Raw genomic sequence first — 18,820 nt, 5'->3', positions numbered from 1 at the left:
ATATTTGAATAGAAGAACAGTAATGAAGAGGTAAGCGGCGTAAGCCCCAGCCATGACATGAATCTATAAATGTTTATGAGATGAAAAGGACCATGTCCATTTGCAAAGGTTTATTGGAGATTTGACACAACTACCTAATGTTAGGATGCATGATGGAGAATGTGTGCCTTTTCTTATTCCAATTCATACTCATTTAATTTTTAACTAAAGTTCTCTTTATGTTGCAATTGATCAGTCCAAATTGTAACTAGCATATTGTACTTTCAAAGATTCTTTTTTTTTTTCTTTCCTAAATTCACAAAAGACAGAATTAACTTGGGAACTAGCATGAAATAAATTAATTATTAACAGAAGAAAGTGGAAAAACCTGGTGAAGACATAGTTAAGTAATAGAAGTGCGATCTCTATAACAACTTAAGTTCTTAGATGAGATGGTCACACACTTCAACCAAAGCAAGTCTGGAGCCTAATAAGCTTTCTTGGAGAAAGTTCTTATCAATAATCCAACTTCATCTAATCATCCACATTATATATTAATAATTATTTATCTTAAATAATTGGAAATCCTATCAAACACTAGCATAAACTAATTAAAGGATTTCCAATTCAAATCAAAGCTATCTATGTTTTTTCATTTCTTCATACATCTCCTCCCACTTCTTTCTTTCCATCAACTTCTCCACCATTCTTCTCTTTAGCCCTTTTCTTCCAAAACATCAAATGTAGACCTCTTCTCTCCAAAATCTTCTCAATTTCCTCAATTGGAAGTCCCTTAGTTTCTGGAACACAAATCAGGACAAAAAATAGGGCTATAACAGAGAGAACTCCAAATACAAGAAATGTCCATGATGTTCCAATAGCATGTGTCAATGACAAGAAAGATTGTGCTACAATGAGATTTGAAATCCAGTTTGCTGTTGCAGCTATTCCTCCACAAACTCCTCTGAATCTTAAAGGGTATATCTCCGAGTTAACGATCCATGGAACGGTACCCATTCCCGGAGAAAAAAATATGATGTATAGCGCTAGCCCGAGTAGGGCTAGCCATCCATATCTACTAGGGCATCCTCTTGTGTACCATAACCTATCTTGATCATGACAAGCATCCTTAATAGTATCATTTGAGATGAGACATGCCCCAGGTAGCAACTACAACAAAGAAAAAAAATATTAAACATACCTTTGATAGATATATACTTGCAATATTATATTAGTATTGAATATCAAGATAGTATAGACATTCCGTTTATGGCTATTATATAATGTCATAACACGTTATCAAAGAGAACATAGGAGAGTGTTGGGCTCGATCTTAAAGCATGGTAAGATGCATTACTTATCACTTTCATGTAGGCATAAAAGAAAAATATAATGGCTGTTGAAACAAAAATTTGCTCCCTTCAATCTCAAATATTTAGTCGTTTTGGCAAATTGAATTTGTTTGAAAATGTTTGAAGTTTTAGAAAAACAAGAAGCATTTATTATTTTCTCTCCAAAATATAGTGCTAACTAAATGAGACCATTAAAAGACAGATAAAGGGTATTTCATATAAATACTCTAATGATTAAGGCTATTGAATATTTGGGATTTTTACACAAATAGCCAGTTGGATTCATTGTTTTCTTTTCGTAACCGGTATACATAGATTATACATTGATCATACACGACTATAAACATATTATACATGAATTATACAATATTATACGTCCATCGACTATATTTGGATTAAACGGTCAAGTGAGCGGCTATTTAGGTTAATTCTTCAATATCTTCTTAGGAGGTGTGCGAAAAAAACCTTAAAACAGAGATAATATGAAGCATATAAGATGTCATTATTACCTTATTTTGAGGTGAAGCACAGAAGCCACAATCAGGAGAAGCTTTAAGGCACCTAGTACAATCCCAAGAACTAGCAGAACCAGCATTATGGTAAGCAGGACAAGTAAATGATGCTGCAAAATGAGATGTCTCAGCCATACTAACTGCTGGTGAAGTTGAAGTAGCCTCATAGAAAACTGCTGACAAAAACCCTAGAGAAATCATAACACCAAACAAGCTAATCACAAGAAGTTTCTTCCTCCCAGTCCTGTCTATGAAATATATACTAATAATCGAGCCAAAAGCGTTTAGCCCGGCTGTGACAAGCGATAGAAGGAGAGCTGTCCGGTTCGAGGCAATTCCAGCTAGTTGAATGATACTAGGACTGTAATACATAACAGTGTTTATTCCAACAAATTGCTGGAAAATTTGAAGACCAACTCCAGCTATTAGTCCACGACGAACTGTTTTCGTCTGGCATAACTTGAAGAGATTGATACCCTCAGATGCTTTGTTTTCTTCAATTTCTTTGTCTACTGATTCTTTAAGAGCTTGAATTTCAACTTCAACTTGCTCAGGTGAATATATCTTCCTTAGTATTGCTTTGGCTTCCTCTTGCCTCCCCTGTTTTTTCCAAGAAAACATTTGCAATTACTGCATTATTGTATTGAATGTGAAATACAATCAAACCTCTCTATAACAATATCGTTTGTTCCGAAATTTTTTGGTTGTTATAGTGAAGTGTTTCTATAGAGAACTTATATTATGACATAATATTCAAAGAAAACGTGGCCATTATAGTGAAGTATTATAGAGGATGATCGTTATAGAGAGGTTTGGCTCTATCATAATTGCTGGAAACAATATCTTGTTTTGTTCATAGAAGAAAGAATTAAATGAGAGTTTAACTTATGTTTACTGACGGTATACAATAGTTTTACACCATCAGGTTAAGATTACCTCCAACAACTTATTTGTCGCACTAAATAACTTTCTATAACAAGTTAAATATGCTGATAGTGTAAAATTCTTTATATTGTTAGTATATATAAGTTAAATGCATGAAATTAACCTTGCGATAAAGCCAACGAGGCGATTCAGGAAGGAGAAGCATTAGTATGAATTGGAGGAGGGCTGGCAATCCTGCTACTCCAAGCATCCATCTCCAGGTCCCTGGTGCCTAATTACAAGCAGCAAATATTATTATATCCATGTACATTATTGGAGAATAGCCGCCAACTGCTTAAACTAAAAATAGCATGCGGATGTAAATATAAGTAAAACCCATGCATAATATGTGTACAACTATGTATAATCAGTGTATACCAGTTAAGAAAAGTAAATGGTGAATTCGACTGGCTATTTATGCAAAAATCATAAAAGAATTAGAGTTGCATACCTTGGTAAAAGCGAGGTTAATAAGGTAAGACAAGAATTGGCCACCAGTAATGAGAAATCCATTAGTACTAACAAGAGCACCTCTAATTTTAGCAGGAGAAGCTTCTGATATGTACAAAGGAGCAGTCATTGATGCCATTCCAACACCAAGTCCAACAAAAATTCTACCAACAATAAGAAGTGCTGAATTCACTGCTGATGCCATAATCACAGCTCCAACAAAAAAGAGGAAATCAGCTATGAGTATTGCAGTTCTCCTTCCAAATTTGTCATTCAACCATCCACCAATTGCTGCTCCTATTATTGCTCCAGCCACTGCCATGCTCACTATAGATTCCTATAAATTAAATTAAAGCCATGCATAATTAGCAATTTTTAGTGTTATGTTGACCAAAAAATTTGGTGTCATGTGACCAGAAGGTCACGGGTTCGACCCGTGGAAATAGCCTCTTGCAGAAATGCAGGATAAGGTTGCGTACAATAGACCCTTGTATTCCGATTCTTCCCTGGACCCTGCGCATAGTGGGAGCTTAGTGCACTGGGCTGCCCTTTTAACATAAATAGCCTTCAACCCAACCGCTTAATTTTGAAAAAGACTGCAGATATATTGTATATATGTATAATCTATTTATATGTGTATAACTCTATATAAACAGAGCATAATCTATGTATACCGGCTAAAAGTAATCAATATATGAATCCGGTCGACTATTTGTTTAAAGATCAAAATTTATTTATATTAGGTGTTTATATCAAGCAAATGAATACATGATATGTGTCTTCTACTTATACTTTTATCACTTAATTCCATGGTTAATTAATTTTCACATTATATTTTTTATGTAACCATGAAAAATCAATATAGTTTTAGTGTAAACATGTGATATGGGTAGTTTATTCCTAAGTGGTCATGTTAAAATAAGACAATAAACCTAAAATTTGTGGGTGTGGAGTATGTGGTTTTGGGAAATGCAAATAAATTAAAATGTATAATTAGAAGAGTAATCCATTTTTTTTCAAACCACTAGGAGGGGTTTGTAATACTAATAAACAGAGGAAATTTGAGAGGCTAGAATTCTGGAAAATGAGACATTTGAGAATGTGAATCGTCTCTGTTGAGAATTCGTCTATGAAAATAACAAGAACTTTAAAGCAACATATCTTATTTTATTTTTTCGAAAAATAATTTTGTTAAACCAATTCTAACCAACAGAATTTGAAAGCTAAAAGTCTCAATTTTAAAAATAAAATTAAGTATTTAATGAAATTATTGGAAGAAAAAACATGTGAGGGTTAAAAATTAGGTATCTATAGGAGTCAAGGTTTATATTGGATCTAAGCAAGTTCAGGTGAAGACAATAAATGAATGGTCCAGCTACTTGATACATGTGTCACATAGTTATAGCAGAAAACGATTGATAATAACTGTTCTTTTCGAGAGGAAAAAGAAAATTTTAATCTTGTAAAAACGGGTAAAGTTAAAAAATAGCCACATATTCAAAAGTCACTCAAAATTAGCCAATTTTGAAATCCATGACAATATCATGGATTTCGAATCCTAAAATGGTGCAATTCCATGGCAATATCCTGAACGAAATCTATCCCACTAATCCACTATCATGGAGTTTCACTTTTTTTTCTTTAGCTTTGATGGATTTCAAAAACCAGTATTCCGAATATTATGGATTTTTCACTTGTTCAAGTTCTAATTCCATGACAATGTCACGGTGTTTTCACATTAAAAATAGCTACTTTTCGATGAATTTTCAAATATGAGCTATTTTCCAAAAATTGGACCGAAAAGTGGCTAATTTGTATAATTTTTACTGTAAGAACAACGTAGTTTAATCGACAAATTTGTTGGATATGGACCCTGGCATGGAACTATAAAATCACAAACTAAATTGATGGAAATCTGTCTTTCTAATCCAAATTAATGAAAGGGTCCCTAAACTACCAAAAACCATATGTTAAACCCCTCAATTTTATTTTTCTCATATAAGCAACAATAAGAGGGTATTTTTAGTGCAAATATATATATAAATAAATGTTTCCGTCAATATAATAACAGTGTGAACTATTGAAATTATGACGTAAACAAGGAAAAAGAAAATATAGAAGGATAATTGTTGTGTGCAAACCTGTAAAACGGTATTCCTATCAACATCTTTGAAGTCATCCCTAATATAAAGCAGAGCTCCTGATATGACTCCTATACTCCACAAAACAACACCAAGAACTTGAGACACTCAAATAAGTTTGTTTAGTTGGAATTAATGGAAATTAAAGGGGAAAAAATTAGTCTAAGTAATACGGCTAAAAGAGTTTAACTTCTATTCATTGACAATATAAAATTTTTAATAAAGAAATGACAGACCGATGCACTAAGCTCTAATTATGCGCGAGGTCCCGAGAACTCACAACATATAATTATTCATAGCATATTTTATAAAATAACAAAAGATAAAGTACATAACCTTGTTATGACAGGTAAAAGTACGTTGATGCATGAGATAGTGTAATTTAATACTTTCACTATATATAAGTTAAATATATTTATAAATATATAAAGTATAAGTTCTACGCGCGAATTATGTAAAAATATTTATACTACCAAGATAATTGTAGGCAATTTTCTATACAAATACTAAATAATCTTCCATATATAACATGTCAAGATTCACTGATAGAGTAAGAAATTTTTTACAACGGTCATGGTCATGGTCAGTATATATAACTTAAATCCGTAAATATATATAGAAAGAGATCGACACCTGTATCATAGCCAAAGAGAAGGCCACCAATTCCAGCAGAGAAAGCAAGGCGAAGAACATAAGGATTTTTGTAAGAAAGAGCTAAACATTCTTTAAAAGCTGTTGCATCTGCTCCATGAGCTACTCCTCCTTCCATTTCCACTTCTCTAACTAACTAACTTACTTAATTGTTTTTCTTGAATTTTCACTTCAAACACAAATTAAAGAAGTAAACAAGAAGACACTAGAAAGATGAAGAAGAGAAATTAGGTGTGTGTACTGGCTTTTTGGAACATGGAAGATGGAACTATGTGTAAGAAAGAAGAGGAGAGAGATAATCTAAGAAGGGAATTGGCTAAGACTGTGCAAATTTATAGAGGGCAAGAAAACTAAAAAAGAAGATAGTACTGCTATGTTTTTTTCAGGTAAAACAGGGGAGAAGAGGGGATAGGGGTGGTTATTAGCTAAATTTAACATGCCATCAACAATTATGGAAAATGCATATGATCTCACCACCATGTTAATTAACTAGAGATTTCGAGTGCAGGCTTTAAAAATAAAAATAAAATCCTCATAGGATACACTCCCTTTTAATGGATTATACGTAACACGAATATAAATTAATTTTTAAGTCTCAATGTAAATATTGGATACTAACAAAAAAAAAGGTATATTTTAAGAAAAACTAACTTCAACGGGGACTCTAAAGGGATCAAGAAATCTGCCAATGTTGTCGTATTCCTACTAATAATTCACACTGCTAAAGGTGAAGCACTATTGAATTTGTTATGACCACAAAATACACCTTTTTTCTAACAGTTTGAGATTTTGGACTTCATATTAACAGGAAAAGAGTGACTTGATCTCCAAAAATTCTTTAGGCACTCCGATGTTTATATTAAGTCATATTACTAACTTGTTATAATTAAATGACCAAATATGTATTAATTAATCACTATTAGACGATTAAAAAAAATTATACACAAATCATGTCATATATTTAATAACTATTAGTCCAATTTTCTTATTACACCATATACACAATTTGGGAGGTTACATAAAATCTGCCTAATTTTGGCTAATATTTGGTTAGAAAGTTTTTCTGATACTAAAAAATAATAATTTATGGGAAATTAGCAGAATATAAAAAAATTGGTCCCTGCTAGTTTCACGAAATTCGGTCGATGAAAATTATACATTAAAAATATTGTTCAACTATACAACATGAGAAATTCAAAGTACAACACTAAAAGCAGTCGTTTAATATATTTAGGATGATAATATGTTCCGCAAATATTTGGTGCAAGAAAAATAGTTTAAGGAATAATAAATAATGCACTTCATTATTCCTTCCTTGGTTTCTTAATGTTTTATGTTTTTATATTGCCATTTATGTAGGATTAATGCTTAATTCTTTGATCAAGAACTCACTTGTAACAAATTAAACCAAAATTTAACTACTTAATATCTTGAACCTTGTTTTAAAATATTATTACCATGTTTGAATTGGAACCATCAACTTGTTACCTTATTATCCTACAAGTTTATCGATATTATATTTGAAAACGGATAAAGTGGCGGAGCAACAAATTTATAAAAATAAGATATTAACAGGACTTTAAGATTATAGCTACTACTAGTTACTAGAAATTCCAAAGAAGAACATTAACCAAACACGTATGGCACTATAGATAATAATTAACCGATAGTTTATTCTTATTTCATCTGGCATTTTCCCATGTTGCCGGCTTGAAAATCAATTTTTGTCCCCCAAAAAATGTTCATTATATCTTATCCACAATCTCTATGTTGACTAGTGAGTAGTGAAGTCTGTTTCTATATTTTATAATATATAGCAAAAGCTTCAGAGTGTTTTACTTGAAACCTGTAGCAACTCGGAATTTCTACCTTGGGGAACGTGATGACGCCTAACATTTCACTTGCTAGACAAGTCAACGTTAGATGTAATTATTAATCATTCTTAACAAGTTTCAATACGATGACAATAAGGGAAAAACTTAATAATCTGAAAAAGGTAACTAAACTAATAAGTGACGAAATTCAAATACAATCCCCGATCTGATATCACAAATACATGAGCGTCTATGATACTACAGATAATGATTTGAAATAAACATAATTGTCTGAAACAAATGAACAACTAAAAGAAGTAGAAGGGGACTTCACAGCTGCGGACGTTGTGCAGCTATACCTCAAGTCTCCTCTGGGTAGCTAGATCCGAGCAAGTGTACAGTACGTCGCTGGTACCAACTCTAGTATTTGCACAAGAAGTGCAGAGTGTAGTATGAGTACAACCGACCCCATGTACTCTGTAAGTGTCGAGCCTAGCTTCGACGAAGTAGTGACGAGGCTAAGGCGGACCACTTGCATTAACATGTACGCAATAATAATAATAATAATAAATAACCGAAAAAACAAGAATAGAAGTAAAGCAGGTAACCCATATCAAAAAAACTCAAATCAACCAGCAGAGAGTCCTGAATAACCAGTTATATAACTCATCTCAACAACCGAGGCCGAACCAACAATCACAACAAATATAACTTGTATCAATATGTTGCAGCGTGCAACCCGAACCCACAATATAAACTTTAAGAAATCTATTGCGGCGCGCAACCCGGCCCCTCCATATAATCATCTGTCAATATCATAGTCCATCCCTATTGTTACACTCCGCAGTATTATGACGATGTTACACCCCGTAGTATTGTACGGCGATGTCTCCCCATATCATTGCTAGAAGAACTAGGACCTTGGGATGGATTGTTTGGTTGTTGGTACATTGGGGGCCTTTGAAAGCCTTGCCCCCGATTTCCTTGGTTTCCATTATTCCATCCACCTTGATTGTTGTTACCATTCCAATTTCCTTGATTGTTTTGATTGTTGTTCTGATTACCCTAGTTTTTGTTTTGGTTGTTGTTCCCCCAATTACCACTGCCTTGTTATTGTTGATTGCCCCAATTGGCTTGGGGTCTCCATTGTTGTTGGTTGGAAGAATTGCCCATTTGGCCTTGATAATTGTTACGTATTGCACCTCTTCACTCTGTCCATCGTAACCATCATCTTGAAATCCACCACAATCATTGTCAAATTGCTCCGAATTCCCTTCATTCTGTTGACCTCTTTGCCTTCTTTTGTTGACAAGTATGTTGATACCCTCCATAGCATTCACTTGGCGAGGATTTTGAACTTGTTGCAACTGTGCCTTTGCTAGTTGGTTCATAGTAGTTGTCAACTCAGCTATAGCCTGCCCATGATCATGTAACTCCTTGTGCAAATGAGTGACCGTGGGGGTCACCCTGGGGCACATTGGCTCTACTTTGCCACGTAGAAGAAGTGTCAACCATCTCGTCAAGAATGTCACAAGCCTCATCATAAGACAACTTCATAAAGTTGCCCCCAACAAGTTGGTTCACTATGCATTGGTTTGTTGTGTTAATGCCCCGGTAGAAAATCTGTTGGATCATAGCCTCAGTTATATCATTGTTGGGGCATTCCTTCACCATTGTTCTATAGCGCTCCTAAATCTCATGCAAAGGTTCGGTGGGCTCCTGCTTGAAGGCCAATATCTCATCTCTCAATGCAGTCATATGCCCCGGTGAGAAAATTTTTGCAATAAACTTGTCCGCCAACTCATCCCAAGTAGTGATGGAATGGTTGGGAAGTCGCTCAAGCCAATCTAATGTCTTCCCTCTAAGTGGGAATGGGAAGATCCTCAACCGAAGTGCATCTTCGAACACATTAGTTTTCTTGCTCACCCAACAGGTATCCATAAACCCCTTGAGATGTTTGTAAGCATTTTGAGTGGAAGCACCCGTGAAATACCCACGCTGCTCCAGCAATGTCATCATCACATTAGTAATTTGAAAATTGCCCGCCCGAATCCGGGGAGGGACAATTGCACTTGAATAGCCCTGATTTGGAAGCACTCGAGGAGCCACTCTTGGAGGTGGTGGGGGAGTGTCTGGAATATTATCATTGACTTGGCGGCCTCTCCTTTGTCCTTGAGGCACAATAGGGACCTCATCTTCAACATTGTCATCTACTTCCTCCCCTGGTGGAAGATCTCCAAGAGATGCGTTATTTAAGTTTGCTGCCATTTTGTACATGAAGTTGTGACTCAAACAAATTAGTAACACAGAAGGAAAGAAGAACAATACACAAAACTATTTAGATAGATAGCCAAAACCGTTAGTTCCCCGGCAACGACGCCAAAATGTGATCGAGGCCAACCCTGCACTACTATGGAGTAGCGAGAGCGGTCGAAACAGCTTTTACCCGATTAAGGCCGGGATCGATTTCCACAGGGAGCTAGATATTGGGGTCGGGTTTCTATCTAAAGCGGAGTTGTGTATTTGCTATTAATTGCACTTCTACACATTTTTGGTTTGATTTATAATTCTAATTTTATAAAACTACAATGCTCAATTAAACTAAATAAAGCTAAGGTTAAACTATTGCGAGTTGTTCAAATGATTAAAAGGCACTAGGGTAGTGACTTTTACCTAGGTATTCAATTGACGGATTCTTGAGTCTAAAACTAGATTGTCACCTTTGGGGAGTATGATATAACCATTGCACGATTCTACTCACTCTACACCTCTCGGTAGTTCGAGTGATTTTGCCCGAATTGACTTTCTCAAGACCAATTGGGTATGCAAATTTGCACAAGCAATTAAGGTTCAAGTCGGGTATTACTATCTCTAGGTTTAACCATTGAATTGGGGCTATCAATCTATTGAGTACGCCCCAATTCCTTGTTGGACTAATTTCATAGACTTAGGCTCTCTTTCTCAAGAAGAGCCAAAGTCTACTAGGCATTGTAAGCACGTGATTTTTGCCCTATATGAGAATTACTCCCAAAAATTCAAAAATAAAATGATTTTTCTTTGGTGTGCAATTTTGTGATATTTTGAATAATTATTTGTATTTGTCTGTGCGTGTTTATTTGCTAAATTAATAAAAATACAAAAATATGTCGCATTTTGCATATAGAATTTAATTCTACAATTGTTAGTAATTAGATGTGTTTTACAAAAATTAAAAAAAATTACAAAAATAGGCATCGTTTGCATTTTTAGCATTTAATGTCCAAATATACAATTTTATGCTTAATTATTATTTAATTGTGCGTTAATTGATATTGGGAGTTAATTTGCGCTTTTATAACTTAATTTAGTTCTTAATAATAGTTTAAGTATTTTTATAATTTAGTTTTAGAAAAATAAAAGAAGAAAAGAGAGCGAAAATATAAAGAAAGTAGGAATTGGGCCTCTTCTTCGATTTCAAGCCACAGGCCCAAAAAATGGCCCAACCTTCCCTATGACCCAGTCCATTTCGAACTGGGTCGACCCAGTCCATAACCCAACACCCCTATTATCTTACAAGCAACACAAAACAAAAAAAAAAGTAAGAAAACCCTAAAAATGCCTAAAGCATCCGCCCCCCCTATTCTCCTTCTTCTTCCTCAAAACTTCCCAAACACCCCAACGTCCATGGCTGCTGCCATTCACCAGCCCCGTCAACCACCAGCTCCCCCCTGCGTCGTCACTATCCCGTCGCCACCAGCTTCACCACCAAATAGACCCCTCCGCCTCTATCACCACCCGTCCAGCATCGTCAAGCAGCAGCTATTGCTGCTGCATCGTCCAAAACCACAGAACCCTTCCACCTCCAGCTGCCTCCCCGTCATCGTCACGGCCCAAGCATCCAGCAAACACCACCTCCATCGTCACCTTCTCCTTCGTCCAAAACCAGTAACGCCCAAACACCACAGTTCCGACAACCACCCAACCCAGCTCCTTCCGTCGCGTCGTCACTGTCCATCGCCTTCTGTCGCATCTCCGCTGTTTCCATGGCCAAGCTCATCGTCCAGTTCGAAGCCCCCATCCCCAGCTGTCGCATCTCCGCTGTCCGTCGACCTCTCATATGAGTCTGTACTGAAACCTCGTCGTCCATGGATGCCTTTGCTGCTTCACTTCTGCCGCGCCAACTGCCGGTATAGCTTCGGCGTGGATTCAGTTGTCAACTGCCGATATTGCTTCGTAGGTTCATGTTCGTCGTCGTCTGCTCGTGTTCGTCATCGTTGGTTCGAGCTTTGGTCGAGGCTCGTCAAGTTCGTTGTTGGGTTAGTCGTTTGTTCGTCGTTTCGATACGGTTAGTAGTTTTTGAGTTTTATTTTGTTCGTATTTTGTTTTGATATTTTCGAATCTAAAATCAACAAATGTTTGTTTTGTTTATCGTTTGAATTAATTTTTAGTTCATGTTCATGTGTTGTTTGTTAAATTAATTTTCAGATTTCAAAATGGAAGTTTAATTAGTTGTTTTCATGTTTATTTCATGTTTGTATTATTGTTTAAGTGAATATTTGTTAGTTTAATATTAGTTAGATACAAATTGAAGTTTAATTAATTGTTTCTTCAATTTGTTTCATGTATTTTATGTATTTTTCGGAAATTGTTAATATTGTTAAGTTCAAGTTTAAATTCATAATTGTTTCTTCTTAGGTTTTGTTTTGTCATTTGCCTAAAAGAATTTAGTTGTAATAAAGGAAGTATGTTGGTTTTAATCATTTGAATCCGTCGTTTTTATTTTTAGATTTAATTCATGTTCATATTATGTTTGTTGATCTTGAATCCGAAATTTGTATAGTTTGATTTCTTGTTTATCATTTATGATTATCTCTTGAATTTGTCTCATAATCTTGTTTAAGTTTGATATAGGAATTGTTGGTTGTAATGTTGTTATGGTTGATTTTAAGTTCAATATTATTGAATTTAGAAATCTAAATATACTTGTTTGATTGTTGTTGTTGTTTAAATCCGAAAATAGGTTTGTTGTTGCTAAAAATATTGTTCAATCAAATTTTAGTTGTTCTTGGTTGTTCAATTTGTGTTCATATGATTTGTGGTTGAAATCATGTTCATGTGATTTGTTATTGAAATGTTGAAGAAATCATGTTCATGAAATTTGTTGTTTGAACATTGTTAGAAATTAATCATATTGCCTATATTTTGGTTAAGTTTGATTAATTGATGTGTTATAGCTGATGGGTAGTTTGGTAATTTGTAGTACGTTCAGGGGTAGTTTGGTAATTTTTAGTAGGGTCGGAGGGGTAGTTTAGGAATTGTACATTTTGTAATTGTTTATATGAAGCATGTGGGACAAAATGAAATGGGGTGGGTTGTGATATAGTTATTTAATATAAAGGGGGGACAAGACAAATTTTAGTGTGGGGGAATCTTGTATTTGTTTATGTTAGGCATGGGGGACAAAATATAATGGGGTGGTGTGATATATTTATTTAATGTAATGGGGATGAGTGGGAAGATAATGGGTTTGGTAGAGAAAATGGGTTGATTTTAATTGATTAAAAGATTTATGGGTTGGGGGATATATAGAGAGGTCTTGAATCAGATTTAGGAGGAGAAGAATTTAAGAGAGAAAATTCCAAAAAAAAAAATACTAAGACTTTAGAAAAACAAAAAGAAAAACATTCTGGAAATTCAAAAGAAGAAGAATATACACCTGATATATAGTCCAAATATTCTGAGATACGGATTGAGAAATTAAGGGTTAAACACTAACTAGTCTTTCAAAAATCTGAAAAGTTTCCCTTTGCTTCTGTCCGTTGGTTGTTGTTGTTTCCGGATTTTGTCCTTGATTTTAAAATCTGTCACTAAGTTTCTCGTCGCTGGTTGTTACTAGTTGCTGGGATTGCTGTTGTTGTATGCTACTGAATTTCTGCTGATCTCTCACTTTTCTTTTGCTTCCAATATCAGGTACACAACTGACACGCTGATTATTGTAAACTGAAACAGGAAGCATGAATACGAAAAATGAAGAATTGAAGTTCTAAATTTATTTTGAATTATATTCTTAATTTTATTTGTATATATAAATTATTTAGCTTACAAAAATCGGAATCATGTAGCTATTTAATGTATATATAGTGGAACATCCAACGATAGCTTAACGGATGAACTATCTATATATTGCTTAAAAATAAATAAATGGTGTAGTAACTCCGTCTAAGTTAAAAATCAAACGAATAGACCATTTCGGAACTTGTAAGAAAATTGTTTAGTTAAATAATATTGGTTAATTCCAGCATGTAATTGTTTTAGATTAAAATTAGATTGCCAAGTAAATAAATAAATGGTGTAGTATAATATAATTAGGTAGTAATACGTGAGCCTGTGCCCATATTGGCAACGGACTGCCTTGCTTGTATCATTTTTCAGAATTTACGAATCATATTCGAAACTCAACTATAACAACTCAAGCATGTAAATAAATTAAGACCTTTTCTCTTTCATTTTTGTAGAGATAATTTTAATAGAAAATGTAGGCACTTTAGGATTATCCTGATAAAAATAAATGAGATGAGCCTCGCCAAATAAAACGCACAAATTGCGGGGCCCTCGATAAATGTTTAATTAAAATTACTTAGACTTCGGGATGAGCCGTTTAGCAAAATTCCACGGCCTTACCCAGAAATAATAATACGATAATTGCTTCAGGCGTGCATTTTAATAATCTTACCTTCTTAAATTCGGGTGCGCATTTATGTGACCCAAATCCAAATCTCAACGGAGTCGGAATGTATTAACAACCATGGGCGCATTGATTGTGACATGGTTCGAAATGCATTTTTACAATGTTGCAATTCCATAAAAAATAAATAATAATAAAAGCGGTTTTAAACTTAATGAAAGCACATAAGTAATAACATGTAATAAATCAGATATCTAGCCATTATAACAATTTAAGCGACCGTGCTAGAACCACGGGATTCGAGGGTGCCTAACACCTTCCCTCGGGTCAACAGAATTCCTTACTTAGAATTTCTGGTTCGCAGACTTCATTTGGAAAGTCGAATATTTTCCTCGATTTGGGATTCAAGATAAACCGGTGACTTGGGACACCAAAAGCCAAACCTTTCCCAAGTGGCGACTCTGAATTAATTAAATAATCTCATTTCGAATATTGTCACTTAAATTGGAAAAACTCCCTTGCGCATTCAACCCTTCGGGGCGGGCGCGCAAAAAGGAGGTGTGACAGCTTCTGGCGACTCCGCTGGGGATGAAACCCAGAACCACTGGTTCAGGGTTCAAGAATTCGAGCTTAGAATAATTGTTATATTTGGCTTTATTATCTGATCTTTATTACATGTTTTTGCATAACGTGCTAAATGTTGTCTTTTACCGCTTTGATATTATCTGAACTGTATATAAACTGTGCCGAAACCCTTCTCTTCTTACCTCCGGGGAGAAGCTCGCTGGTCGAGACTCCCCATTCTGTTAGTGTCAATACCTTAAATAAGAAAGAGGCCGGACAAGTTACAAAGCCGGACGATCTCGCGGGTCCCCGGTACGTAGCCCCCTCCTCTACTCGAGTTGTCTGCTCGGGTACACAGTCTAAAATATATACCCAGGTTATAAACCTAGCATAACGAAACATCATGCTGGATCCCTAGTAGGAACGATTATTTGCATCATGTTGCATTTGACGTAGGGGACTCAACACAGGGGTTGGGTCCGTCTAGGACAGGCAACCTGAAATGAAAAGACCATCCTGTTGCATCCCGTTTGTTGACGCATTTATTTGCTTCAGATCTGTATGCTGACCGGTTTCTAAAAAAAAAATTCAAAAAGTAGGGAGAAAAGAGAAAAATAGCAGCATAGGAAGATAATTACTTATTTTGAAAAAGATAAAACTAATGTCCAAGTAGTGTCAAAACCTCACCGGAATTTTCTTTTAAAAAAAAATGAAAACAAAATTTGTCTTTTAGTTTGATTTATATATATAAAAAATAATAATAAAAAAAATTCCTTTTAATCACTTTCAAAATCCAAAAACGGGTATTTATTTAAAAGTAAAAAAAAGGGAGAAAAATCAAAACTCAAAAAAAAAAAAAGGTATTTGTTTAAAATAAAAAAAAAAGATTTTCGAAATTTTAAAAAAAAAAGGGTGAAAAGAAGTTTAAAATTCATAAATATTTCCTTTAAAAAAAAAACGAAGTATAAATAAATAAAAAATTCCAGAAAAATACTTTTTTTTTCCCTTTAAAAGATTGTAGTCAGAAGGGGTTTAGTTTATTTGTACTCTACGCCTGATTGACCGAACTACGCCGGTTTGATTCTCACAGGGTGTGAGATACGTAGGCAACCCTCATCGAGTCCAATCTCCCCTTTTTCAGAAATAGCCAAAATGTCAGAATTTTTTTTTTTAACTTCATCATAAATGAGTAAGGTGATGCTGTTTTGTCAAGAATAACCGAATATTCCTGAAAGGGATGCCAGAAGGCTGACTTTGCACAAACAACCATTTTTTGTCATTTTGAACTTTGACCAATTTGCTTGACAGCCTTGGAATCCTCGTCCCCGAGGCTCTGTGAGGCCATGTTCCCAATGTCGTGTCACCATTCTAAAAAAAATCAAGTGATGTTTTTGTTGTCAAAAACAACCGAATGTTCCCGAAAGGGACGGCGGAAGGCTGACATTGCATAAACGGTCATCTTTGGTCATCGTTTTTATTTTTGACCGGTTGATCCTCGCAGCCTTAAAATCTTCGTTCCCGAAGTACTAAAAGGCCGCATTTGAAAACCGAGTCCATTATTTTGAAAACAAAATCTTTAAATAAAAAAAACATAGATAGTTTTATTTTTTTTGAGTCTAATAAAAGTTCTTCGTTGGCATAATCACCTTAATAAATGTGCAGGATGAGCACAATGCAAAATGAGCACTTTTCGATAATGACTAAAATCCCTGTCAAATTACGGCTATGGTGGAATGATCTAGGTCTTGAAGGACAAGATGAAGTCAAGAAATATCTGAAAGGTCTCACGGGTTTACTGGAAATCCAGCCTCGGGGAGATATCATAAGAGCTTTGGTCACTTACTGGGACCCAGCGCACAATGTTTTCCACTTCTCCGATTTTGAACTCACCCCAACTCTGGAGGAAATGGCTGGGTACATCGGAAATGCTGAACTTCCATTAAGGCAAAGATACCTGGTCGCCCCAAGAGCTGTCACGGTGCATCGATTTCTAGACTCACTAAAAATACCCAGGACAGTCCATAACCCAGATTTGGCCGCCGGTTTCTGTAATCCATGCTTCATATACGACAGGTATGGTCATGTAGGAGGATTCAACAATCCGATTAACAAGCTATGCAGCAAAGGAAGTCGTCAGAAGTGGGATAAGCACAGACGGGTGGCTTTCATGATAACATTTTTGGGCCTTCTGGTATTTCCGAGGAAAGATGGGAATATTGATCTGAAAATATCCGGGGTCGTCAGTACTTTGCTCACTCAAAATGACAGTACTCTCGCGCCTATGGTGGTATCCGATATCTTTCGAGCTCTCACAGCCTGCAAAGCCGGAGGGAATTTCTTCAAAGGTTGTAACTTGCTGCTACAAATATGGATGACTGAACATCTCTGCCATCGTTCCGAATTTTTGAGCCATGTTTCTTCGGAGAAGACTTGCATAGAAGAGTTTTACACGAGAACCAAAGAGATCAGTCTACCCAAAGGAGTTATGGCATGGACTTCATTCTTTCAAGCTCTTACTGCCAGCCAAATACAGTGGACACTGGGATGGTTGCCTGTTGATGAGATCATGTATATGCCAGCAACTAGAACTCATTTCCTACTGATGGGACTTAAGAGCATTCAACCTTACGCGCCCTGCCGAGTCTTGAGACAACTCGGAAGATATCAGATAGTGCCACACGAGGAAGATCTTAGTGCTCAAACAATTGAGATAAGCCCTGACGGACAATTTCCTGAAGCAAAAATCCGCCAGATCTGGAATGAATGTCAATATTTGAAAGCAGATACTTGTGTGCAGGATCGGGCCAAAAGTGAAATGGCGCCAGGTTACCTTGCATGGTACAGAAGAGAACTCAAACACGAAAGGCCGGCTAAAAGACCCCATATCTTAAATTTCGCCGAGTCATCGCAAAAGCAGTGGGATTGGTTGGCAAAAGAAAGAGGTTATCGTACCGAAATCAGCAAGTTGAAGCAACAAGTGGAAGGTCTAAAATACGAGCACAACGTGCAAGTTGCTACCGATATGGGAGAAAAGAACAGGTTGGCTCAGGAAAATGAGATGCTCAAGGCCCGGATTAAACAAATGAGGTTAGATGCTGATAACCAACAAAGGAGCCGGTCAGATGAACGATTGATAAAAACTCTAAGGACGGAAATTAGGGAGCGCCGGACTGAGTCAGAAAATGCCATAGCGGGGCTCGAGGCACGCTGGGCAAGAAGGACAGAAAAACGTAATCGGCACTTACAGCAGTTGGAAAGGGATCACGAGCGAACCATTGCCAATTTGAAGGAAAAGGTGGACAGAGCGTTTGAGCAAACCCGAACCCTAGGAGTTGAAAATAGACATTGCCGCAAGCTTTTAGCCCAGATGGAAGTAGAAATTCAGCAGTGGCAAAATCAATGCCTCCAGGATTCTCGGGTTATGACAGCCCGTAATGATCAAATAGAGCACTTACTCAAAGAGAAGAGGCGAACCAGGGATAAGATCAGGACCATTGCCCATGCCATTCATCAGAAGATGTCTACGGTGTGAAAACATGACCACCATTACCGTTCTCTCGGCAGTGATGGTGTATGTCAAGCAAACCATGCATGAGCTGGAACAACTTGAAAGGGATCTCACACCTAAGACCACGGCGAGGCCGAACGATGCCCCGCGGGCGCCAATTCTCGAAACCTTGATGTATTCATAGGTCGAGTATGCATCTTAGCATCTTCTGTCCGTCTTTCGCATCAGGGTGCATTAGTTTGTTTGAGTCTGCATTTGTTT

General features: G+C 36.1%; 1 protein-coding gene across 1 annotated transcript; it reads right to left on the bottom strand.

Moving 5' to 3' along the window:
- Positions 1-382: 382 nt before the first annotated feature.
- Positions 383-6,311, bottom strand: LOC104217276 (probable inositol transporter 2). Its single transcript, XM_009767470.2, has 6 exons — positions 5,992-6,311; positions 5,359-5,429; positions 3,219-3,554; positions 2,892-2,999; positions 1,841-2,443; positions 383-1,149 (listed from the first exon to the last, which is right to left on the bottom strand). Exons 1-6 carry the CDS (start codon positions 6,125-6,127, stop codon positions 640-642), a joined length of 1,764 nt encoding a protein of 587 aa, XP_009765772.1. The 5' UTR covers positions 6,128-6,311; the 3' UTR covers positions 383-639.
- Positions 6,312-18,820: the final 12,509 nt, after the last annotated feature.

This window comes from Nicotiana sylvestris, chromosome 12, assembly GCF_000393655.2.
Source record: "Nicotiana sylvestris chromosome 12, ASM39365v2, whole genome shotgun sequence".
NCBI lineage: Eukaryota > Viridiplantae > Streptophyta > Magnoliopsida > Solanales > Solanaceae > Nicotiana > Nicotiana sylvestris.
Note: the sequence above shows the minus strand (reverse complement) of the source record. Positions and strands in the feature narration are given on the sequence as shown.